At 37.3% G+C, this 25373-nt stretch overlaps 1 protein-coding gene across 5 annotated transcripts; it reads left to right on the top strand.

The window, feature by feature from the left end:
* Nucleotides 1-1168: 1168 nt before the first annotated feature.
* On the top strand, nucleotides 1169-24471 carry LOC140339221 (L-threonine ammonia-lyase-like). Of its 5 annotated transcripts, none has more exons than XM_072423803.1 (12): nucleotides 1169-1404; nucleotides 2802-2828; nucleotides 8254-8593; nucleotides 11494-11610; nucleotides 13059-13300; nucleotides 13760-13925; nucleotides 14966-15062; nucleotides 17270-17345; nucleotides 18528-18653; nucleotides 19789-19956; nucleotides 22013-22070; nucleotides 24160-24471. In XM_072423803.1, the coding sequence occupies exons 1-12, from the start codon at nucleotides 1304-1306 to the stop codon at nucleotides 24256-24258; spliced, it is 1617 nt and encodes a 538-aa protein (XP_072279904.1). In that variant the 5' UTR covers nucleotides 1169-1303; the 3' UTR covers nucleotides 24259-24471. The 5 variants fall into 5 exon arrangements, 4 of the variants coding, with proteins under 4 accessions (XP_072279904.1, XP_072279907.1, XP_072279903.1 ...); XR_011922406.1 differs by having other exon boundaries at nucleotides 1171-1562; nucleotides 19789-19981; nucleotides 24160-24238; XM_072423802.1 differs by having other exon boundaries at nucleotides 1171-1562.
* The last annotated feature ends 902 nt before the right edge of the window (nucleotides 24472-25373 follow it).

Consider the following 25373-nt stretch of genomic DNA (forward strand, 5'->3'; position numbering starts at 1 on the left):
AAGCTGGGGAGGATGTTCTTTCATCAGTAAGGCTGGGTGATCCAGCAAACCTGAAATGGATTTCTATTTGCTAGCAAATGTTTTAAATCCTGGACCAGATCCATTCTAGGTTTGCAGGATCAGCTAGCTTCACTGATGAATGTATCCTCTCCAGCCTTGACAATTAAGGTGTCTGAAGGTATACGTTTGCTACTTCCTAAAAATAAAATAAGAAAGCTCTATATATTCACCCAAAATTAAACTTCTACTAGTAAACATTTTACTTATATTAGTAAAAGAGATAAAAACAGATACAATCATGCTAGTCCATTGTAGTTTCCTGTAAACATCAATATACTTAGGCAGTATTCTCCATGAAATTTGTTTAAACTGCGTAGGAAGAACTGGGTTGTGGTCCCTGTTTTGTGACCCAACTTTTCCAAAAACAGCCGGGTGGTATTGGGAAAAATATTGCTTAGGTATATATATTTCAATAGGAACTCATCCCAACAATGGTCTTCCACTTTGCTGCTGTCAAGAATTATACTATGAGAATCTCACATCTTTCTATGAAGCACATATCCCAATGACCTTTCACCTGAGTGCAGCAATTCACCATCAGCCTAGATTAGGCAGCCGTTCCAGGTCTCCGGATGAGATGATGTAGGATTTCTAAGCTTTGCAAACACTGTCTCTTCTACAGGTGTTGCTAAATGGAGCCTTTACCAGTTATGTGCAACATACAGCTAGAACAAAGAATACTCTACACAGAGCCAAGTGATAGTAATGGCTGAGCTGTCAGCTCTTGTGCAGAAGATTTTTAAAGCTAATCTACATAATCTAATCCACAAAAATGTTGGTGCTTTTAAATATTATATCAACCGTACAATGCCTTCAATGATTTTGGTTTGATCATGTCCATGTTGTTCATCCTCAAATCACTTCTTCATTGGCACTGCAATAAATTAATTTGCAGAACTATCCAACTCTAAATTTCCTTTAAATTATAGGATTAACCAAAGCACTTTATTGAACCAGGACGATGATGTAGCAAAGAGACATTCACTAAGCCTCTAAGGGACTTAACCAATCTCCCATCTTCAAAGTACAGTTTAATCCGAGGTGTGAGTAAAATTAGCAGGGACAGGTTGGCTTGTGCTGTAATCTCTATATATAGCAGCAGCCATAACTTGTTGTGTACAAGTGAATGTCCTCTATCCTGAACTTGGAGGCCTAAGGACTCAATCAAGCTGTCCGTCTAAAGAGTGGATTGCTTCCCCTTCAGGGAGTCGTTCCTTGAGCGGGGGGCAAAAAGAAGCAAATAATGAATTTTGCAGCTCAGTTCCTGTACTCCAAAATATTAAGCAACAGGGATCCTGCTCAGGACTCGGAGCGAGAAGAAGATTCTGATCCCTTCTGGAGCAGGTTGGGCAATCCATACCCCGCTGTAGTCCCTTAGGAGGCATGGGCATTGACAGAGCTCTGGGCACCCCTCTGTATCCAGAACCTCTCCTACCTCCCTTGGGGGCAGTAGTGGCATGTTTGCTTCACATCGCTGTCTTTGTCATAGCTGTGCTATATAGGTAATTCCCTTTAATGTGGCTCATTATATTTTATATTAGCTATGTAACCAACTATTTTTTCATATGCTGTATCATTTATTGTTCATCTGTTTAGGGGATTACTTATAAACAATTCAGACAGTCATTTGTTCAAAGTGACCTTAGAAGGAAGAAAAGATGATTAGGCATAGTGTCATTCTTTACAAATAGTAAACACTAAAAAGGTTTGATAATTGTAATAATACATATGAGCTTGAATGTTTATAGAATATAAAAATGATTGTTTATTCCTTGCTAGCAAACAAAAAAACAATAGTGTAAAGGTTTGAATGCTGGATCATTTGTACATGGTAGTCCAAGTGATTCTGTCATAGGATGATGAGATTGTTCAAAGATTCTTTCTGTTACTTCGATTTGTTTGTGGTATTATTTTTACAGCAAGTTAAAAAAAGATACAGCAAGTACAGCAAGATTTTACTTTACAGCAAGTAAAATCAATTCAAATCTCTTGTTGCAGATTAAATAGCAGAGCCAGTTAGAAAAAAAGGAATATTAACAATTTTCTTTTCTAAACCACATACTCACTGGCTATTGAGGATAAAAAATAGAAACCAAAGCAGACATGCAACTCCTTCAAGAATTGGTCATTAAGCTTTGGTGGAGACACATTTTCCCATGACAACTGATAAAAGTGTCACTTCCCCTACCCAGGGGTAGATTTCTTCTCTCTTCCTGTTGTCTGCAGAGTACAGCGATAAAAACCTTACAGTTAATCTAAATATAAGGAGAGAGAGGGAGGGGAGATAGATGTTTACATTTGACTGGTCACCAAGCACAACACCTTTGTTTTTGTTGCTATTTACTATTCTCTATTTTTGTTCCATCCTCAGCTCCCATATGCTAGTTCTCTGGGTTTTATGATTGGTTCTGTGTAGAATTACATTGTGACAGTGTCCATGTTATAAATTTAGGTATAAATAGAGCCTGGTGGAGTTTATTTTGCTTATACTTTATTGATATCTGGAGCATCCAATATGCATTTCTATCTACTTTCTTAGAAGAAGGAAACCAATAAAAATTTACTTTGGCTGAAATAAACAATTATAAAATTGGCGTGCACTGAATCATTTGGCCATGATATGATAAGGCAGGTCTTTGTGGCCAAACTTGCGTTCCTATGTCCTGAATCACTGTATTATCAGTTATGTGTCATTATATGATATTGTTGCCATCCTTTTCTCTTCTTTGCTTGTGTTCCAGCTGTGTCGAGAAGTTGTTCCTAGACAAGTAGGTTTATTATCATTTTGTTTTTCTTCCTGGCTGCTTGCTATGTTTTCATACTGCCTCATGATCTGCATGTCCACTAGAATTGTGACCGCACTGCAGAAAAACTCTTTCAGGACTATGTGCTTGTACTTGGTGAAGGAACACTTCTGGCCCAAATGCATGGATAAGATACAGATCTCTACATAAGGGAAAGCCTGCATTATATCAAATAACAATAGTGACATTTAAATTAGCAGGATACCTCGGTATTATTAACATTGTTTTTCAATGATGTAATAGCAACCCCCTTGTAGGTTTGCAGACTAATGAAGAAATGGAGTGAAGGAAAATGGACATGATATATTTAGATTGATTGTATCACAAGGCCTTAAACCCTTCTGTTCTTCCAAGTAATTCTACTGCAGCTTGCTGCCCCAGTAATCAGTGTGAGCCTGCAGAGATCACCGACTTTGTCTTTACATAAAGAACCATTATCACACAAATATAGTATACTGAACACAGAACAATGATTGTATTCAAATACATGAAAATGAGTTGTATGTTTTCAAGGAAAAGTAATAGTAGCATTGGTTGGGAGAAGCTACAGCGATAGAGTTCAGCATTAGTTTTATATTTATGATTATTTTTATATTCCAATCTCGGCCAATTTATATTTTGTTTTAGATAATCATGTACTGATAGGACGCCAATTATTAGTTAGAATGGGAATGCCTTTTTCAGGCTCTGTGCCCTTCTGTTTTCCAGTGACAGCTGTATCCCCCAATTCTTCTGCTGGGGTCACGGATAGGTACCGGTATATAAACCTGATATCCTCCCCTTTAAAAAAAAATGGCAGGCATTGGACCTAGGGGAGTAAAAGATCCTTATAAACTTTCTATAGAACTTTCTGCTGCATTTGTAAAAGGAAGTGAAGGTTAACATTCTTTAAAAAAACAAAAGTAGTTTTTACTATTTTGTATAATATTTGTATATTATTATCAATATAAGGGGGTAACCGGCTCAGCTGCTACTGGTGCTACTATGCACAAGACAGGGACCCAGGACCTAGACCAATCAGATTTGTTCCTGCTACTTTATCTAGCATGAAGGAGGAGGACAGCTTTGTACAGCTGTTCCAATGCAAAAAAACAAAACATCTGTTTAGCTATCTGTTTTAAGCATTTAAATAATTTCAGTTTCCAACCAGAAATCAGAGTGACCATTATTGGGTTCCCAAAACAAAGAGGTAGCATGTACTTTCCTATCTAGACTTAGCAGTCACCGTTTTCACCCAGTAGCAGGTTCCCACATTAAGACTCTGTCACAGAAATTGAAAGAAAGAGTAAAGTAGCCCTGAACGTCCACAGTCATATACAAAGGCCTGTGGACAGCCATGACTAATAATCAGGTCTGGCTACTGCTAAAGAAATCTGAGCTTACTCAGGAATATGTTAGAGGGGACCTATCATGCCATTATTAACATTATATAAAAGGCTGGGTAAACCTTTTATATAGGTAAAAATATCTTTCTTTTAGGTACTTTCTTTTATTTATTTACTGTGCAGGCTCGGACTTCCAGTTCTGCACAATGGCAGGGATGTCCAAATTTATGTCCTGGATTTTCAACCAAATAGAATTTTTTTGTATGATTTCGAGCCAAGTAACTGATATTATGGTTTCTTTATTTAAACATGATTACACATAATTTGTCCTATAGGTGTATTTGAGACAAGTCACAAGGTTTTCTTTGGGGTTTGTTTTAGCATTATTCGACGTGGTAGTCATTTAGAGAACTGCAGTCTTTAAAAACTGTATAACGTTATCTGTAGGTTTTATTGGTTCTCTTTAGGGGTTCAATGTTCAGGCTATACAGTTTTCTGGCTGCCTGCTAGTGGATTTTACTGAATACATAGGAGACAGGACGATCAATACAAAGAAATGAGTAGCTTTGTGTAGTAGAGAAATACAATGGAATTGGCTTATACAAGCTATGAAGTATATGATTGTCTCATCCTTAAATTGATGATTTTAAAAAATTTGTAAACTTTTTCCATAGTTTTAATTGGAGAAGAGAAGTGTTATAACCATGTGAAACTATTTCATTGCTGAGTAACATTTGGGACATTTGGATTGGAAACTCATTGTTTGCTTCCTGTCTCAGAGATGAAACAGGACATTAGGATTATTTCTCCTAACTGAGTGATTTCTTCTGTTAGTAGTCCACAGAACAAGTGTCCCTATTAGAAAATGTCTCCCATCCTTTGTTCTGACAACAACCTCAAACATTTTGGATTGACTTTCTTTCTTTCAGTGACAATGATCACTATTAGAGGTTGGGTAGTGAATTTCCCAAATAAGGACACAGCAATAAAAACGTGTCCACACTGGCAACCACAGGGCAAGAATAGCCAAGTTACTGTCCCTTCCCAGGTGTCCATGGGAGAAATAGTACTCTATCCTTGGTGTTCATGGGACGAAAAGTACCCCACCTTTGGTGTCTATGGGAAGAATATGTCCCCATCTTTAGAGTCTGTGGGAATGACAGTGCCCCATCTTTGGCATCAATGGACAGAAAAATGTCCGAACTTTGGCGTCCGTGGTAGGTATAGCGCTCAATCCTTGGTGTTAATGGGTAGAACAAGTGCCCCGCCTCTGGCATCTGTGGGAGGAATAGTGCCCCACCTTTTGTTTGGAGGAATAGTTTTTGGTGTCTATGGCAAGGAAAAGTGCCCCAAGTGTCAAGGGCTGCATGGATTCAGATGTGGCCAAAATTCAGTATAGCTGAATCATGATCAGTATATCTTTATATAGGATCTGTAAATGATCACAGTTCTTCTTAGCTGTGGAACACACTCATTGGTTGAACCAGCATGAACCCCTAATTCAAGCTTAAAGTGAGCTGAAAATTTTGGTAAAGAAGTGCCCTAAAATGTTATATTTACTGACAAAACTCCCTGAAGTACCTAGATTCAATAATGAGCAGCCACAGCTGTATTCAATTTATTTACCAATGAGGATAAAATAGAAAACATTACTCCTCCGCCCTTTTTCTTCCTGCCCAGGGGTATACATAACCTTCTTTCAATTATGTTGGCTTACATAATGCATGCAATAAACGTTTATATAAATTCCATTGCTTAGCAATTGTGAAAGCACAAATATCCAGGGTGATTTATGGACCATTGGTGTAATAGTCTGGTGCTGAGAGGCAAAGTGGAATTCAAACCATTTTTTAAAACTTCCCAATAGGGTGGAGAAGGAGCAGAGAAACCTTTTTCCAACTTTTTAATTCTCTTTGTCAGCAGTGTCACTGCTTGTGATGTAGGATTGGGTAAGTAAGTTAATATACTATTATTTAGTTGTGTTACATCTGTTTGAAATAAAAGAAGACAAATATAAAATCTCATGCAAGGAGAAATGCAGTAAGCTGATTAACTTTCTGTGTATTTTGCAGCGGAATCTTAAGCAGTATTACCAGCCCTGCACCAGTTCAGCTTACAAAATACCTCCTCCTTTGGCATAAAGATGAGAATAGGGGAAGACATTCAGAAGACCTAACATACTTCCTTTCCTAAGGTGACAACACTACTGATAAAGTACAATGTGCAATACAGTGTTGTCACCCTAGGGGAGGGAAGTTACAGGCAGGATCACCAGGTGAAAAAAATGCAGCCACTAAATCAAAGGACTAGTAAAGTGCAAAATCTAACATTTCTGTTCTGCCATCCTACTGCTGCTGTTCTGTTCAGGGTTCTATCGCACACTCAACCACAATCCAAACCACTCCAATTCAAATGAATGGGAGCAGTTGGGAACCATTTTGTGCATGTGTTAGCACATAGTTGCAGCTGGGGTAGATCATGGTGTGGTTCTAGAAAGCGGCAAGTTGTTTTTGATTGTGTGGTTGTTTTTACTTCTCTAGAGGAAAGAACCACAGCTGCAACTGCATGCCAATATGTTACCAGCGGTTTGCTGCTTATGAGCACATAGGAGCAGTTTGCTACATGCCCGGGAGCAGGTAACCAAGAAGTTTTTAATTGCATATATGAAAAGGGGCCTTGACAACCCTAATTTGTGGCAATTCCCTTCCAGACTCCAAAAAAAGTGAGGACTCCAGGCTATGGGCCATTGGTTCCATATCCCCCATTGCTTCCGATGTACACTGAGTAATAATAAATATCACAGTTTTTTCATCATATGGCTCCTAGAATGTCAAATAGCATCCTCATTTATTCCTGGTCAGCAGGAAGATGAGGAGCTCATGCTCTCTTTGTGAATGGATTTCCACTGTGCAAATCAAAGAACTGAAATGGTCCTTAATTGGTCCAAGTTTACCGGAAGTGCAATGGAATGCACTCTAAGGGCTCTATTTATAAAGCAGTGAATGCATCAATTACTACATTGAAACACATAAACCTGGAAGATTCTCCACCAGGGTTTGTTTCAGGAATTTACAAATTCACTGCTTTATAATTAGAGCTTTCTAATTTCTATTAGTTGACCATCTTTATATACATGTATAAAAAGGACATTTTTACAAAATTAAACTTCTATTGAAAATCAGATTTTCTTGGCTGATTCTGATAAACAAATGGAAACACAAGATTACAGTGGAGGGTGTAATCACTGCAGAATTCCATTGTTTAGTTGTATCACAAATAGTTTTGGTACAGATTGTGAATAAGATCTTAGGTGCTTTTATTTCGTTACAAAATGTTGTGTGAAATCTGAGTGTACACTGACAATCTGAGAGTCCCAAATCAAATACATGTTAGCTCAATTGAAATGACAAGGAAAATAAATTTAAATACGTTTCAGACCTGAAGAAAATGTTATCGGCACATCCGCTGGGCTATGTAGATTTCTATAATGGAAAGGGGATCAGAAAACAACATACTGGATTTCGATCTATTTTTTTTTTCCATCTTTTCCTTCACTGAGTGCTTTCACAGTCTCTGGTTATGTTTTTTTTTTCATATTGATTTTAATATAATTATCTTTCAAACAAGGAAACAACTGCATGTTGCAAAGTATGGATTGTGCAATGATCTGCTTACTAATTTGATTTACAGAAAGACAAAATTCAAATGCCATATTTGTGAGCTAATCAGATTGCCAATACATCTGTGTGCCATAACATAAATGCATAACACCCTACTAACAAAATGATCACTGTACACTTTCCTATTTACTAAAAACACCAAGCAATATTGATCCCTGAATTTTCTGAGTGCTGTCAGCACAGACTCTAAATAGGGGTACAATGCAGGACTGAAAAGAACAAGGATGTCTTTGGTGATCCCTCAAGATGTGAATACTGCTTCCACATTTGGATGACCTACAGTTTTTAAAGGGATTTCCCATTAATTATATTGTCATCCATACGGGATGACTTGACTATTATATAATATATATACTGGTAATAAATATGTTATTGTTTTTTCAGAAACAATGAGGGTTCAAGCAAAAGGCAAAGTGTCTCACAGAAAGATAAAGCTCAGCTTCCCAAAAATGGCCCCGCTGAATGTGACCAAAATGGGCCACCAATCCATCCTGAAAGGCTGAAGGACTTTGTAGAAGAAGAATACCTCAATGGAAACCTGACTACATGGGAGAAGAAAGTCACTTATAATGCACAGGAACCTCTAAAAGGAGGAGATGCAGAACCTGTTCATCCCAAAGTGAGGAAGTCCAGTTTGCGGCCAAAGAATGAATTCCTGAGATTTGAGGACATCAGTGCAGCAGCCTTCAAAATTCAAAGTGGTGTTCTGAAAACCCCATGCATGGTATGACATCAGCTACTAACAAAATGCTATATGGTCCATAGAAATGTTATAATGCGATGGGTTATGGTCCATAACTACTGGTAGCCATATGGCCATATGTTTTAGTATTTCTTTTAAGGTATAAGTGACATAGTCACTGAACCTCAATGTGCTACTGATCATTTAAAGTTCTATAATTTTATTTATATATACATACACGCACACACATATGAAGGCACTCCATACCCTAATACCTAGAGGACTTCAGCATGAAAGGCTTGCCAGGTCCCAACATATGTAGCACATTTTCTACATAATAAATCTGCATAGTTTCTTACTTGATCATAAATTTAGTGCATAACAAGAATGCACAGGCAAACAGAAACCAACAAAAAACTTGCATTTCGCACAAAGTGTCTATATGTAATGTAGGAAATAAGGGCCTTCGAATCAGCAGTATATGCAAAATGCTTTTGGATCTTTTGATGATGTCTGTTTGAATGAAGAGAGTGAATCAGAAAGAGATTGGACTTTAGATATTAAACTAAAAGGTTACTCAAAGTGAAACTTTCATTACAAAAAAAAAAATAAGACACTTAGCTTTACTTTCTCAGAGCCATTGATCCCTCTGCAATTCAATTCTATTTGGTTCCAGGTGAGGAGAAATCAGCTAGTGCATCCATCTCTCGGAACCTTTTTCTAGGTAGAAGATCCAGTGACGCTCCTGAAACACTCCTAAAAGTGTAAAAAAAATCTCACTGCATGCATTTTTGTGCAGAAGAAGCAGCCCGAAGTCTACCTATGTCATGTATCCCAGGAGGCTCTGTGTTTCCCATTTAGTCTTACCGTTGTAAAAACAACATTCTTTTCATTATATAAAAGGGTTAACCACCTATCTCACGATAGGTCCACTTTAATATCTTTTAAATCTCTGTATCAAACCAAATGTTACATAGCTGAACAATGGAACTTTTTTTTTTTTTTTTCCTGATCCTACCTCTGTCCACCCAACAACCAGGCCCCAATCAAAAGAACTTTAAAAACACCTGCAGTCCTTTGCACACCTGCTAACACTTATTCATTTTTTAATGCACCACAACAAAAAAAAAAGTTTACAAGTAAAGAGAGAAAAACACATACATATACACACAAATCCAGGTATACACAAATACAGATACTCCATTATTTTGTATTACCAGTCATCCACAGAAGTGAAAGCCAACCCCCATTTAAAGTGTGCCCTGGCTAATCCACTAATATGTCTCCTTTACCTCACTGACATTGAATGGGAAGCTCACCTCAGTGGGTAGCTTCTACCACTGTTTGTAAGGACACCTCCGGCCACATTTTAAATGTAACACAAAATGCAATTTAGGCCTCAACCACCACATTTGTCCTATGCTTCCTGGTTGCTTAGCAACAGACACCATTCCATCAAGAAACTACACAGCACAGGTGTTTAATGTTGTCAGAGTAATCACCACTGCACCAAAAATATCAATGCCAATGTAATATAAATCATTCCTATAAAGAATAAATAGCCAATATTTGGCATAAAATATGGTTCACTCACCAGGCCTCAGTTTTGTGTTGTGTTTTCTTTATCTATCAAAGAATTGTTTGTCACATGTGGTTGTACTGTAAATGCAACAGCAAAAGAAAACGAAATATATGATTGGCATTTCTCTTCACAGAGCTCAGACTAAGTCAGGTTGTGTGTTCAGGCAGCCGTAGCGGCCATTATTCATCACCATCTTTTGATAAATGTTATTTGTCTGGTTGGTTTCATTTATTTCTGAGTTGCTGACCTGGAACAAGCATGTGGACAGTAAAATAAGAGCCCCTGGCAATAAAGCTAAAAGTTCTCGAGGAATAGCTTAGGGAGTTCCCATATTTCTATCACAATAGGTTTGTTGTAAATGTCATTTGGGATGTAAATATTAAGAGACTTGTCACTTCTTTTATCAAATATTGTGATGATTTGGTCCATGCTCAATAATTGTCTTGTGTTGGAAAAAGTGACTTGGAAACAACTACCGGTTCGCCTATTTATATACTTTATTTGATACCCGAGTCTATATATGTAGTCACCATTTAGGGCCCATTCACATTAATGCATTATGGTAACATATGTCTTGGCCCATGGTGTGGGGCATGTGATGCCACCACAATGCACCCACACTGTAGTAGGGCACATTGCACAACTGCTTTCTAATGTTTTAAAATAAATAAGCTGCCCTAGCTTACAGTAATGTAAGAAGATTTAAAAGATTGTCTAGTTGTGATTTCAATGAGCCATTTTTTAAATGTGTCCATTATGTATTGTTCTTACAGTATAAGGAGAAATATGAAGGCAGAGTTACTAGTTGTTTTAATGCCGCCCTGGAACAAACATGCGACTAGTAAAGTATGAGGAAAGTTAGAACTCCTGATCTACATACATGTCCCTGGTCAGAGACTCAGAATTAAACTGATTCAGATTTGGCTTTTCTGGCTGCATCAACACACGCACACATTACATTTCATTTTGCTGTTTTCATGTTTTTGCAAAGTTCCATGATAACAATTGATATATACAGCTATAGAAATCGAATAGGTAAGTGCTAAAACCAACAGCAGGTGAATGGACATCTTCCAATAGGGACACCTGTCTAAGAAGGAATTTCTAATCACCTTTTAGAGATTTATTTTCACTTCCTGCTTTTTGTGGAAAAAGTGAAGACAAATCCCCCAGTATTAATAAAAATAAACCAGACGACTTAAGGATTCCCTACCCTATATTCCATTCTTGTAAAACACAATTTATTTAATACATATTCATGGGAAAATCTATCTAGCAATTATTCTTTTACTTTATAAATTAAAATATTGAACATCATTGCCTTGTATACTGATCACGTTTTTTTTTTTTTTTTTGTTAGTATTCAAGGATTTCAAAGCAATATGGAGTAGATATCTACCTGAAGAAGGAATATTTGCAGTACACAGGCACAGTGAAGGAGAGGGGAGTGTTGTACCTTCTGACATCTCTTCAGGAGGTAATAGAATTGGCACATACAATACACCAGGTGAACGAGGTGATTTCTGAAATTTTTTCTTTACAACAAGGATGAAGTTTAGGTTGCATGTAGATTATCCAATGGTAAAATTCTCTCTTTTAACCCTACTGATTGCATGTAGTGGCAATTGAGAAGGGTGAAAGGTTCCATCTGAACCATGGTCATACTGACCAAAGGACCTCCTATTCCGGTTGGAGAAGAAACAACCCCATGAGTATGACCAAGTCTTCAGAATTCTGCTGATTGGTACCTCTGTAGGTCTGCATTACCTTCAGTGGAATTTGTTAGCTTGTGAGCTCCTATTAAGATCCTGGTGTACATGGATCAGTACCCCTAGTGTGGATACTGATCTGCAGAATTCCTATGGTTTTACGTTGTATGTTGCCAGGCAAAATATACCATAAACATCCCTCAATGGCTGGGGTAAGTATTTTTAGTTATATACATGCAGAAAATGGGGAGCAGGTGCACTTAATGTTTTGCTTTTTGGAGCTCTTAAAAGTGTAATTAAATAAAGTTTACTTTCAGAAGTGCATTCATCCTGTTGGTGTTGAATATTGCAGCATTGTACTGTGAGCCCTGGTTCCGATTATGATGAATCCCAAGACATTTGTCCATGACAGTCTGGATCTAAAATTGGAGTAAATGTTACTAGGTGCCATTTAAACTAAAAAAGAAACTTCAGTGGTATGGAATATGGCACAGGCTTACGTGATGACGCACCCCTTTTTAGGTTTGTTTATGACAACCTTGGCTCAGAGAAGAAAGATTAAATAATGCCGGGTGTCATTTAATCTAAAAATCTAACTGTTGTGGTATGACAACCAGGACTCAAAGAAACTGGGGTAAATGACAGTGGATGTCATTCAATCTAGAACAGAACCTTCAGTGGCATGGAGCATTGTACTGTGAGCCCAGGCTGACATGATAATTCACCCCATGAGATTTGTCTAAGACAACCTGGGTCCAGATAATGGCCTTACTTGGTTTATAAAATTGTGACAGTATATAAATAAGATTATATATTTTTATATAGTTCTATTGTATTATCTGTTTTATGTGGTTATTTATTATGTGTATGGGAAATTTCTGAACTATTTCATTCTTCCAAAATAATATTTATATTGAATTTATGGAACAAATAATGACAAATAATTTGGCAGAAAAGTAATACAATGAGGGATTGTTTTTATGTAACACAAATATAAAAACTGTTTGTTTGGCTTGCAGGTTATGTTAAATAGTGATGGCTTTTTAATATTTTGTGTTTTTTGGTCAGGCCTAATGGCATGCTCAAACTTTTAGCCAACTTTTGAGCACCTATCTCCAACACCATTAGGGAAATATTTTTTTTCTTGTACAGACCAAAATGTAATTTACTTCTAAGTGATCTTTTTTGTCTCCCCCCCCCCCCCCAACACACACAGGATCAGCAAAGGAAAGGTGTCATTGTAGCTACAGACAGTAATTTTGCCATGGCAGTGGCTTTCCATGCAGCGCAGCTACAAATTCCAGTGTTTGTCATCATGTCAGCTGGAACATCTCCAAACCGGGTCAGAATATGCCGGGATTATGGGGCCATGGTTATCCTGTTTGGACCCACAGCAAGAGATGCTCAGAGTCATGCCAGGAGGCTGGCACAAGAGAATGGCTACCTGTATATAGAAGAGTATGTATGGATTTTTAGTTTAATATATGTCATATGAGTTTAGGGCTTCCCCTTATTCACAAAAAAAGTATATAATATAAAAAGATATGGGTATGGAACCCAGGTACTTTCAATGGAATGTTTCAGGATATATTTTATTAGGTGTTAATAAACCCAATTTGGTATTCTAATTAAATCCCAAACCACCCTGACTAGCGAATTTCCACTCAAAGCCTTTATACATATGACTAATTTTTGGGCAATCGAAATGTGATTGGGCAATTGGATATATTGATGAAAACAATTCAAATAACAAACAAGGAAATAATTAATCTCCTCATTAACAGAAAGGAGATGGGCCTTAATTTTCATATGTATGTAAAAAATAAATATATTTTTCACACTTTGACTAATCTGGCTGTGACCTATGCTGTATTTCATGATTTATACACTCTGATCCATTATTATTTTTCCCATTAGGGAAGACAGTGCTGGATATCTTGCTGGACTTGGAACAGTTGGCCTGGAGATTTATGAACAAGTTCCCAGTTTGGACGCAGTCATTTTTCCAGCCGGTGGACATTGTGGGTTACTGGCTGGATCAGCCGCTGCCCTAAAGCACCTTAATCCTAAAATCACAGTCATTGTAAGTTATGTTAATGCATTCTTGGAAATGTAAGTACAAAAACACCTATGTATATACTTTTAAGAAAAAGAAACAATATAACTTTATTTATGTGCTGGTCATAGAAGTTGCAGTGCAGTTCCACATACTGGATGAAGATCCTTCGGAAGAACAGTGAATGTAGAAAATTAATTAGAACAAAACCTGAACTGTTTCCAGTGACCAGAATACTTATTACTTATACTGGTTGCCACAGAAAAGATAAGCCCTACTAGTTTCTGGTTTTCATGTCCCAGCTGCAGAAGGGGGATCTCACTTCAGCTTCTTCATCCTTCACATTCAAAATCATTCTCAACCAGTGTTCTTCACTCCAGAGGTTGCTGGGGGTTCCATGAACTGTTGCTGATTGACCTCTCATTTGATAATGTTTGCAAAGTTCTAGGACCAACACCACTGTGTTGCCAGCTCCATGACTGTAATGATGTTTTATGTGTTTATAAAAGTGGTATTCTAGCCACCACTGTAAGGGTGTATTATTTCCAATGGTGCATAAGTTAGGAGGCTTTTTACCAAAACATTGGTTTTAGCATGGGTACCCTAAAGCTTCAAGGTGAATTACCGGTTCCTCAGGGGTAAAAAAGGATGCAAAAGGCTGCACTTTGTTATAAAATAAAGTACCTTGGGCCTTATTTATTAAAGCTCTCCAAGGCTGGATGGAATACACTTTTCATCAGTAAAGCTGGGTGATCCAGCAAATCTGGAAAGGATTCCTTAAAAGTCATTTGCTATTTGTTAGCAAATGTTTTCAATCCTGGACAAGATCCATTTATGGTTTGCTGGATCACCCAGCTTCACTGATGAAAGTGTATCCTCTCCAGCCTTGGAAAGCTTTAATAAACCAGGTCCAATGAATGATTAAACTATTTAGAGGTAATTGTCAGTGGACTAAAGTTCAATAATGGGAAAATGTATTGCCCTGGTCATGCTTTGTGTCAAGGTCAGAAAAACTAGACTGCAACACTTACCTAACTTTACTTTACCAATAATGTTTTTATGTTTAGGGTGTGGAAAGTGAGAAGTTTCCAATAGTACAACAGGCTCTAAAAGCTGGACACTGCTTGACTGAGCATGACTATCTTACTCATCCTTTGTATGGAGGTATGATCTATTGCATTATAGACACACTCTATTCTTTCGTTGGCACTTATACATGAATTAATTTTATAACAGTTGAAAGAAGAAATCTGAGATCAGATCAGTTCTATGTTTTAGATTTGTCCTAGTACAATAAAGAGGCCATATCGATCTGTACATTTCAAGGAAGGCTTTCCAGGAGATTGTGCATTGTTTCTTTGGGACATTGGAACTCATTTAGCCAAAAAGACCTGACTTATACTTTGCATTCTGTGTCATCCCTGGGGTGTTGGAATGGTTAATGGCAGGCTACTAGTCAAGTCTCTCCAGTTTCTCCACAGCAGACCCAATTTGCCTGATTTATTAAAGCTTCCCAAGGCTGGAGAGGATACACTTTCAGCAGTGAAGCTGAGTTATCCAGCAAACCTGAAATGGATTTCTTCAAAGTCGTTTTCTATTTATTACTAAATGTTTTATTCCTGGACCAGATCCATTTCAGGTTTGCTGGATGACCCAGCTTCACTGCTGAAAGTGTATCCTCTCCACCCTTGGAGAGCCTTAATAAATCAGGCCCAATAAACCATGTCTTTGTGAAGTTGAAGCTCATCAAATTGTTAGAATAGAAAAGAGCCTTCCCCATACTACTGCACATTTGTTTAAAATATCTTTGTATGCTTTGACCTTTACATTTTACTCTAAACATCTGAACGTCTGAATCATTTCAAACGTTTGTTAACATTGTTTTGGCTATTTAGTTGGTGTGATGGTGAGGTGTACACAAACATTGGGACAAGGTGCTTATCTTATGGGGCAGACTTGTTTGTTACACAAGTTAAAACTGTGCTTAATATATGTGTGAAGCGAAAAGCCTATTTGGGAAAAAAAAAAAAATTCCACTCATATCCTAAAATTTCCGTAACTCTTGATGCTATGCTAATACATTACAAAGCCAACTTTGTCTATATTTTTGTTAGAATCCCTTTGATATTTCTTGCCAAGACAGCAAAGACAAAACATTTTGCCTTGTGAATTAAACTGAAATGTAATTTTAGTGTAGAGAAAATCCCATATATGGTAGGTTATGACCTTCCCCAGCTCAGCTGCATATGTTTCCTTTTTACCCTCACCCATGCTAGATACGCCCAAAGCAATACACATAAGAGTTTATACAGACATTTGAAAGAGAACCATTGTACAGTACAAGGAGTATGGAAAACTTTCATTTCTGGGAACAGGGTATGGCTACAGTGAAAGTGAATGTTAGGTTTAAAACAGATTGTAAAGTGAGTTGGTACTAAATTTTATTCTTTCCATTGTTGAAATACTGTACAAGAGCCTCTTTTTTGCTTCTCAGTGATTAAATTTTTCTCTGTCACTTCGTCTGAATTTTCCTGATGTCATGGCTAAAGCTACATACACGTCAAAAAATAATTGACAGATATGAACAGCTGTGGTCGTCCTGGGCTAAAATCTGACATGTGTACAATGGTCCCCCAATGTTGTTCATCAATACCCCAAGGCACCTCATGACATCAGTACAGAAAATAAAGGGAGGAGATGTGCTTAATGATATTACAAAAGCTTTTTTTTTTGTTTCTAATGTTAAAGAAGGTATTGCGTACCATGGCAGTGCATGGCATACTAGACTTCCTTTATAGTTTTGAACCTAGTATTTTGCAGTATGCCATTATTATGGCTTAGCCATAAGGGGACAGTCATGGCACAGTGATATAAAATACTTAACGTTCCATTATACCCAGGCTTAGGTAATGCATTATATTAGGTTGCTTTTATTATAGGTGTCCCTAACTAGGAATAGCTACATAAGCAAAATAAGCATATTTCATTACATGAAAAATAGGAAGAAAAAATTACTGTCTTTACAGTGAAAGTGAAAGATTTGGTAGGTTAATACAGATAATCCCTGGATATGTTTACTTTACTTTACTGTAAAATTCACATGCACAGAAAAGGTGTAAGGCTAGATACACACGTCAGATGATTCTCGTCCGATAATCGCCTCCCGCTCCTCGTTCTCCCCCTCCCCTCTTCATAGACCAGAATGGCCCGTTCATGCATAGTGCAGTCTTTTGTTGTTGGAACGGATCATGAAAGATCCTTTCCAATAACAATTATTGCACGTGTGTACCCAGCCTACGAGTATGTGTTTATTAGATTACATTGTTCTAAGGCAATCACAGAAATTGATTTCTAATTTCTCTCTTTTTAAGAACTAGGTGGGCCTTCTTTTGGTGTTAACACAATTAAATTAACCAAGAAGCTTACAGACAACATTATTTCAGTAAGGTGAGTACTTTTGTTATAATATCAACATTTCTGCAACCAATATTTTCATTTTAAATCAGAAGTATATCTATTATTAGTATACTTGGCATCATGCCTCATTGTGCATCGTTTTCTTTGGCAAATTATATTTTGTGAATCTGTTGCAAAGTTTCTTACTTAGAGATTGTTTTAGTAACAACTTTGCAATTAAAATGAAAACATTATCTTTGCCAAAATATATGTAAATCAACTATGGGTGTAAAATGTTTTATACTTTTACTATGCTATGGTGTTGTGAACCTGGCCCTTAGTATTTGGTGCATCGCTTTTGGTGCCAAAAGAAAATTATACTGAAGACACTGCCCAACATGCCCTGACCATATGCAACTTGTGCTTACCTAAAACCTGTAATACAACGTGCAATACTACGTGTTAATGATTGGTGATACAACAGTTAAGCTACTATAAAGGACACACTCCAGAAAGTAAAATTATTGTTTATAAGTCATATTATTATGTCAGTAATTGGAAACTGTTAAATGTCTGAGATTGTTCTTGGATGTTATTCATATGTAAATATTTCAACTGATAGAGGAAAATACTCAAAATTTTATCAAGAGATAGGAAGTATAAAAGAATATCTAACTGGATTTAAGTTCAATATATATATTAGTTGGACAACATCACAACATACCATTGGTCATCTGAGGCAGTGTTTCATAACTTTGGTTCTGTGGAACGCTAGGGTTCCTCCAGAGGATGCTAAGGGTTTCTTGAGCAATGAGCAATTTGTGGCTTGAGTCAGTGACATAATTGATCTTTTTAGCTATCTATACGGATGACATTCTCCAGTAATGTAAGAGGCATTCTTCCCAAGAACCACCATGTTAACATATTGTAAGCTGTGACGATAGTGAGTATGGTAGGGGTTCCCCCAAAACTTTAAAGTTGTTTCAAGGATCCCCACTATGTTAAAAACTTTGATAAAGGCAGGTCCAAGCCAAGGTTGTACAAGCAGGCTGTTGTGTTTAGAAATCTTTAGTCATATGTAGACTGTAGGTAGATGGGCTGACAAAAAACTGGTGAAGACTTCATTCTCTGACATTTCGTATGTTAGTTCTTATACTGACCTAACTTTTACTACTGAATAATGTATGCATACATAACACATCAAAAGAACTTTGATACTGTATCTGATTCCAGTGAGGAAGATGTATTGCTATCAATACTGAGGTTACTGGAATACGAGAGAGCTACAGTGGATGCCGAAGGTGCCATGGGACTTGCTGCTCTAATATCTGGAGCATTACCAGACCTCAAAGGGAAAAGGTATTTATTAATATGTAAAAGGAGATATAAACCTATTGCCTAATGCAGCAGTTGCCAACCAGTGGCTGGCAGCTCTGGCCGGTGCGCCTCCGAGCGAGGTCAGGAGAAGGACCACGCTGGGGGGATGCACTGGCCAGAGATGCAGACCATGTCCCCCCTACGGATTGCAGGCTCAGGGAAGTGAGGGGGTTGTGTCTCTGGACACAACCCGCCCACTCTGAGGTCTGAGCCTGCAATGGGAGAGTGGGCTGGTTCTGGCATCATGACTTCACTAAAGAGGAAGTTTCTTCCCCTTTGAGTGACACCCCCGGCTCCCCGTGCATCCCTATCTGGAGCCGGTAAATTTAGTGGTCCAACAGTCCGAAAAGGTTGGCGACCACTGGCCTAATGCATCACAAGTTGTAGCTACAGACACTTGAAACATAAGTATAGCATTGTGTGTGAAGATCCTCTTCTAAATGTTCTCATTGTCTTTGCAATTGGGCCTTCTGTTAATACTTCTGGTATTGTTCTAAGAAAATCACTAACTACAAAGTGCAGTACCCCATGACAACTAATCGGATATCATCTTAGCTAAATGCAGTGAACTAAAGCAGAATTTGTTTTAATAATTGTTGTGGAAAATTACAATATGGTAATTCTACAATGAATTAGCCTGAACATGTTTGAAGAACATTTCTGTTTCTTCTCTATCTTACTTCTTTAATAAATAGATATTGTTCTTGGTAATAATTTTGGATTGCTGGATTTACTGCATAAGTAATGAAATTAAATTTTTTTTTGTATGGTAAATGGTTAGTTCACCCAACTTTGAAGTTCTTGTGGATAGAGGATATCAATGTACTTCCAATCATAATTGTTAAGCTCTATGTTTTAGGGACTCCAGTTTTAAAGTATCCCCTTCTGCCACAGGGACTCTCTTTACCCCCTTTTTTATCACAGTATATTGCCTGAAACAGAAGGATTGATATGCCTTTAATATGCACTAGAAAGATGCCAAACCCAATAGGAGAGTGGGTGATTGAACCCATTGGTTTTACACCATGTATCATTTAACTGACCATTTAATAGTAAAAACATTTATAACATTTTGTTTTTTGTTTTTATGTTTATTTTCACTTCCCTCTCTCTACAGAGTGGCGGTGGTTGCATGCAGTGGGAACCTACCATTGCCTTTGCTGCGTCATTGTCTGGACAGAGCTTTGGTTCTTGATAATAGAGTCTGCAAATTTTCAGTTGTGCTGCCAGATTTTCCAGGGGAGATAACCAAGCTCTTGGAAGCCATTGGTCGGGAAGAAGTCAGGTGATTATACAAGTGCACAAAGCAGGTTAGAATGTTTACCCAGCCCTCCTTTTCCCCTAATGAGGACTTTGAATACATTTATTTTAATACTGACCAACCAAATTTATCTTTATTATGTTGTGGTGTCAAGTAATTCAATGTGTAAAACAGGTGGTCAGAATGCCTCTACACTTGGAATATTACAGATTTAGACAAAATTCAATGTAAACTTCATTTTCAATTCACTATTTTAGCAAGAATGTAATGATAACAATCACATCCTAAAGGACTCAGCGAACAGGTATATATTAGTGTTAAGGAGTCTGGCATTACCATGTTTCCATTGGAGGCTAACAGTAACGTGATTTTGCATTCACTAATGTTTCAAATTATCCTTTTAAAGGTGATCTCTTTTCCAGAAAAAAAAAGAGTTTGGCTGTTTAACTGCAGTGCACTGCACTTAAAAGAAAAAAATATAAGATCATAATTAGAAGGATGAGAGAGAATGCGGAGCTTGAGCTGATCAAGGACAATGACAGTGAAAGCATGGAAATGGCCATGACCTGGAAAAAGACAATTGGGATCATACTGTGGACAGGGGCTAGAGGAGACTAAAATTAACTTGACCATAAAACACTGAAAATAGTTCAAATAAAGTTAAGCAGGTTTTCATGCAAAGGGGAAGCCAGTTGTGGATGGAGAGTGGGAGCTGATTGATAACAGGAAAGCGAAGTGTAAACGTATTATTGCTCTAACATACCTATAACTATAGACTATTGACCAGAACTGTAACTATAGACCCCTGTCTGTTTTTTACATTTTTTATTGTAAAGTATTTACACATTCTGACAAGGAGGAAAGACACTCAAAACAAGCACTTTATCCCACCAGCTCTCTAATGTAGGATAATAACCTGTATGAAGCTAACTCCAGATGGATTTAAGAGTCTATGGGCCTGATTTATTAACCCCTCTAGCTTTCTAATTCTGTCCGTATTTCCACGCAAAAAGCATGGAAATTTATTTTACATTGTAGGCCTATAATTCTTAGGCATAACTCACCGAAATATGTCCAATATTTAACAAAAAAAATTTTATTAAAAAACCACAAAAGTCTGTTAAAATAAAATAATAGGGATACATGTAATATAACTGTACAGTAGCATATATAATATATATATATATATATATATATATATTATATATATATATATATATATATATATATATATATATATATATATATATATATATATATATCAGGATTTTTATGTATTGGACTCAATACAGCTATTTTGTATTGAATGCAATACAGAATTATTTGAATTTCCCACCGCTCCTCCTGCCTGCACCGACGTCACCGGGAATCCCAGAGATCATCTTTGCATTCGCCGGCTGGAGATCAGAAGAAGGGGGGGCGACAATGGAACAAGGTAAGTGTTTTTTTTTTTTTTTTTAGCGACCCCCGAGTGTGACTCTGGATTAACGCTTTTTGCATGGAAAATCCACTCCGAGTCACACTCGGGATTACCACTAGGGGGGTTAAAGCTCTCCAAGGCTCGAGAAGATACACTTTCATCTATGAAGCTGAGTGATACAGCAAACCTGGAATGGATCTGGTCCAGGAATTTAAAAATAATTGCTAGAAAATAGCAAATGACTTTGACGAAATCCATTACATGTTTGCTGGATCACCCAGCTTCACTTAGCACATTTTATTATGTAAATAGTTTAATATTTATGACCTAAGCACAAGTGTCATTTTACATTCACATTTATGTAGCCATACAAAGCAAACATTTTTGGTTTTAATAAAAAGAGTAGGTTTTAAAGATTCTGGACTAAACATACCATCATTTTGCCAAGAAGATCACATTGGCAGGCGGCTAGTGACAAAAGTGCTTTTGTGAGTAAGAAATCTTGATTTCCTTGCAGTAAAATGGACCTGGCATCGTCTCTTGGAATGTGGCATTCAACACTTTTGGAACTTTTTTCCACCCACTAGTGTCAATTTAATTTGATGTTTATGCATGTGTGTGGATCGGTTATTTTTAAATATTATGACTTATCTATTTCAGGGTGCTGGATATGCAAAAGGAGAATATTTTCCTGAACAATGACCTGTTTACCCTAGAGGTAGGTAATGGTAATTAATAATAATGAAAGCCATCAAATGCAAATGAACAGGTATGAGACAAAAAATTGTTTTAAAGCTCCATCAGTCATAAAGGAACACATACTGCCTAATCTAAAATTTAGATGCATGTGTTCTCTAAGTATTTGGTGTTTATTGGATAAACCTGTGTTTATTGGAAGTCCAGATGTGTTTTTTAAAATGTTATCCACTGCTGCCAAATAGTGAATCACAAAATCCATGTACATTCCTTGCTCAGGGCTCTGAAACCTTCTCCCTTGTTTTCCCTTTGGATATGGAATTTGCTGTTGTAATTCACAAATGGTTCCCATTATTGTAACCAAAATAAACACTGGGGCTTAACTCTTCCAACCCTGGCTCAAAGTCTCAATAGACTGGATTCACCGCTTAGAATAAAGAGGAACACACGTTTACCTCCCTCTAGAGACTTTATCATTCATCGTAGTTCATCGTCACACCCATTTCACAGACTCTCAGGAAATGAGTGAGGACTTACAGACCATATTTCACAATATTCTTTAGGGCTCAGCCACTAACATATTTCAGTATTTATGAGTCAAATCAAAACAATCTACTGTATATATCTCCCAGGAATAAAGAAGAAGATGCTGGGCCTGTTATGTTTACTAGTTCAGCTTATTTAAAGTGGACCTATAAGGATTGGAACTAAGAATAATTATAATTTAATAATTAAAGGGCTGAAATACATATTGTCTTTGATCCTTTATTCTCTGCATAAAAGTCTACTTTTGGAATCATTAGCCATAATACTTACCAACTGCCTCAGAAAGTACTGTGTTTGACCAAAGAATATATTAGGTGAAGTTCTGTTGGAATATATTCCATTTACTGCACAGCATTCATTTGCATATCCATATATTCTTCCTTTTGTCTGAGATTCTTATCTTTCAGCAATAGGCAAGGTAAAATTGGGTTAATTAGGTTTAGGAAAATAAGTTTTTATTTGCCGCAACAGGGTCTGCCCAGCTTACAGTTATCGAGTCAACTACAAAATTTGCATCAAATCAAAGTGAAAATCTTAGAAATGGAATTAGATCTCCATTTCCAAATGGATAATGACAACAATGTGATGACGCCCAATCCACCAAGAAATGGCTGTAAAATAAATGAAGAGTTATGGACTGACCTAGTAAAAAGCCTTAATTTAAATACTATCAAATAGTTGTAGGACAGTGGTTCCCAACCTTTTGGACGTCAAGGACCTCTAAATTTAGGCACTGCGCACCGCGCATGCGTGGGGAGCCTTGTGTCACTGAAAGGGGAAGAAACTTCCCTCAGAGTGATGTCATGATGCCAGAACCCACCCACTCTGCCATCGCAGGTCTGAGCCTGCCATAGGAGAGTGGGTGGGTTGTGTCCAGAGAACCCTGATTCCCTGATCCCGCTGGGGGGTGCACCGTCCAGAGCTGCAGACCACCAAAATTGTCCACGGACCACGGGTTGGGGACCGCTGTTGTAGGGGATTTGAAATGAGCAGTCCATGGAAGTATATTAATAATTTTGCATTAACGAGTTGTTATAAATTTCAGTTAGCCATTGTCAGCCACTGGTACAAAGTTCTGCAAATACCTACAAAAACTAATTTCTGGTGAGCAATATTAGCTTATGTGTCCATGGGCATACTTGCATTTTCAACAGCACATTATTACATCTATTGATGTTTAGATGTTAAATAAATGATTGCAAAGCAGAGTATACCATTCTTACCTGTAGGCATTGTTTGAACAAAGATCGAGGGCTCTAATGTTAAAGCTGGGAAACTGACATTATCTTAAATATTCCCTTGATGGAAAATGTATTACCGCCATTGAAACCCTTGGACCTGGAAGATTTTCCCCCAGAGAATGTTTGAGGAAATATCAGATTCCCTGCTTTTTAAATTGAGCCCCTAATGTTTTTATATTTAAATATTCTCTGCTTATTCACCACATGCTCAGTTTGGCTAAGCAAGGTTTATGATGGATATGCAAGAGATGTGAAAATAACATTTTTCATTCAGGTACAGCAGTAATTGAGGTTTATTAATATTAATATTTCCATTGAATGCAGGTAACCTGTCTGGTGGAGACCAGGGATAAGAGCCACTCTTCACAGTTGAGGACTGCACTAGCAGACAGATATGCCTCCCTCAAATGGATAGATCAATAGGAAGAAGGGAATGGGCGTCTACAAGAGATGTGTGTTCTCTTTTTTTAGACTTTTATTAGAACATGCTAACTTTGCTTTCAGGTTTGTTAAAAAAAAGATTTCTTCTAGTACTTCTTTCTTGAATTATATACCATAAAGTTACAATTTTTTAATGCAGTAATGTAAAAAAAAAGTTTGTGAGTAATAAACTCTACTGCTTGTTTTTTTCACATTCATGTTGGCATTTTAATGTTCTTTGGGGTCTGTTTATAGATTTTTTTTTTTAATATTCATCCAATTCTTACCCAAAATGTACAACATTTTACATTGGATTTAGTTAGAACATGTGTGAATCAATTTTACTTATGATTCAAACAATTTTCCAATTAAATCTAAAGTGCAAATTTTGGGTAAAACTTAAAAGAATTTGGGGTAGGGACATTTATAAATGGAGCCTTTGTATATGTTAAATGATGACAAAAAAACACAACCCCGTTGGTATAAATACATTCCTCAGCCTCAGCTAACTAAACCAATGCTTGTCTTAAGCCTTACACAGACACTAGATTTTTGTCATTACTGATTGTCTCTGGTATAAAAACAAATAGCATTAGTACAGCAGTCCTAAAGGCTACGTACACACATGCAATGCCTCTCATCTGATGATCGGCTCAGGGCCGATATCAGACGAGAATCTGGTGTGTGTACAGCGCCCGTCGTCCGAACGACCGTCCTGGTGGATCCACGGACAATGGACGACGAACGATCGTATTGGAAACTAAGGGGGAGAGCGCGCAGCAGGGTGCCACCGTAAAAAGATCCTTTCCAACAACAATTATTGCACGTTTGTACTCCGCTTAAGTTATGTAGAGCAAACCTGTGTGCTAAATGGCAGAATGCTAAAGACTGCTATTGTTTCCAACTGGAGAGGACACAGTGGGCTGCGTCCCCTCATTATAAAACAGGGCTGTCTGTACAACACTAATTGTATCCTATTACTGGAAATGATAACAAAAGATTATTTCCAGTGTTATATTCCTGTTATCTAATTATTGAGTGTCTGTCTGAAGCTTCAGTAGGTGTGCTAGTTACCGTATTTTTTGCCATATAAGACGCACTTTTTCTTCCCCAAAACT

This window comes from Pyxicephalus adspersus, chromosome 10 (genome assembly GCF_032062135.1).
Source record: "Pyxicephalus adspersus chromosome 10, UCB_Pads_2.0, whole genome shotgun sequence".
Lineage (NCBI taxonomy): Eukaryota > Metazoa > Chordata > Amphibia > Anura > Pyxicephalidae > Pyxicephalus > Pyxicephalus adspersus.

Coding starts and splice junctions, on each gene's coding strand:
- LOC140339221 (XM_072423802.1), top strand. CDS start 1,444: ATGGGCATTGACAGAGCTCTGGGCACCCCTCTGTATCCAGAACCTCTC. Junction 8,594..11,493: donor TTCTGAAAACCCCATGCATG/GTATGACATCAG, acceptor TTTTTTTGTTAG/TATTCAAGGATTTCAAAGCA. Junction 19,957..22,012: donor ATTGGTCGGGAAGAAGTCAG/GTGATTATACAA, acceptor TATCTATTTCAG/GGTGCTGGATATGCAAAAGG.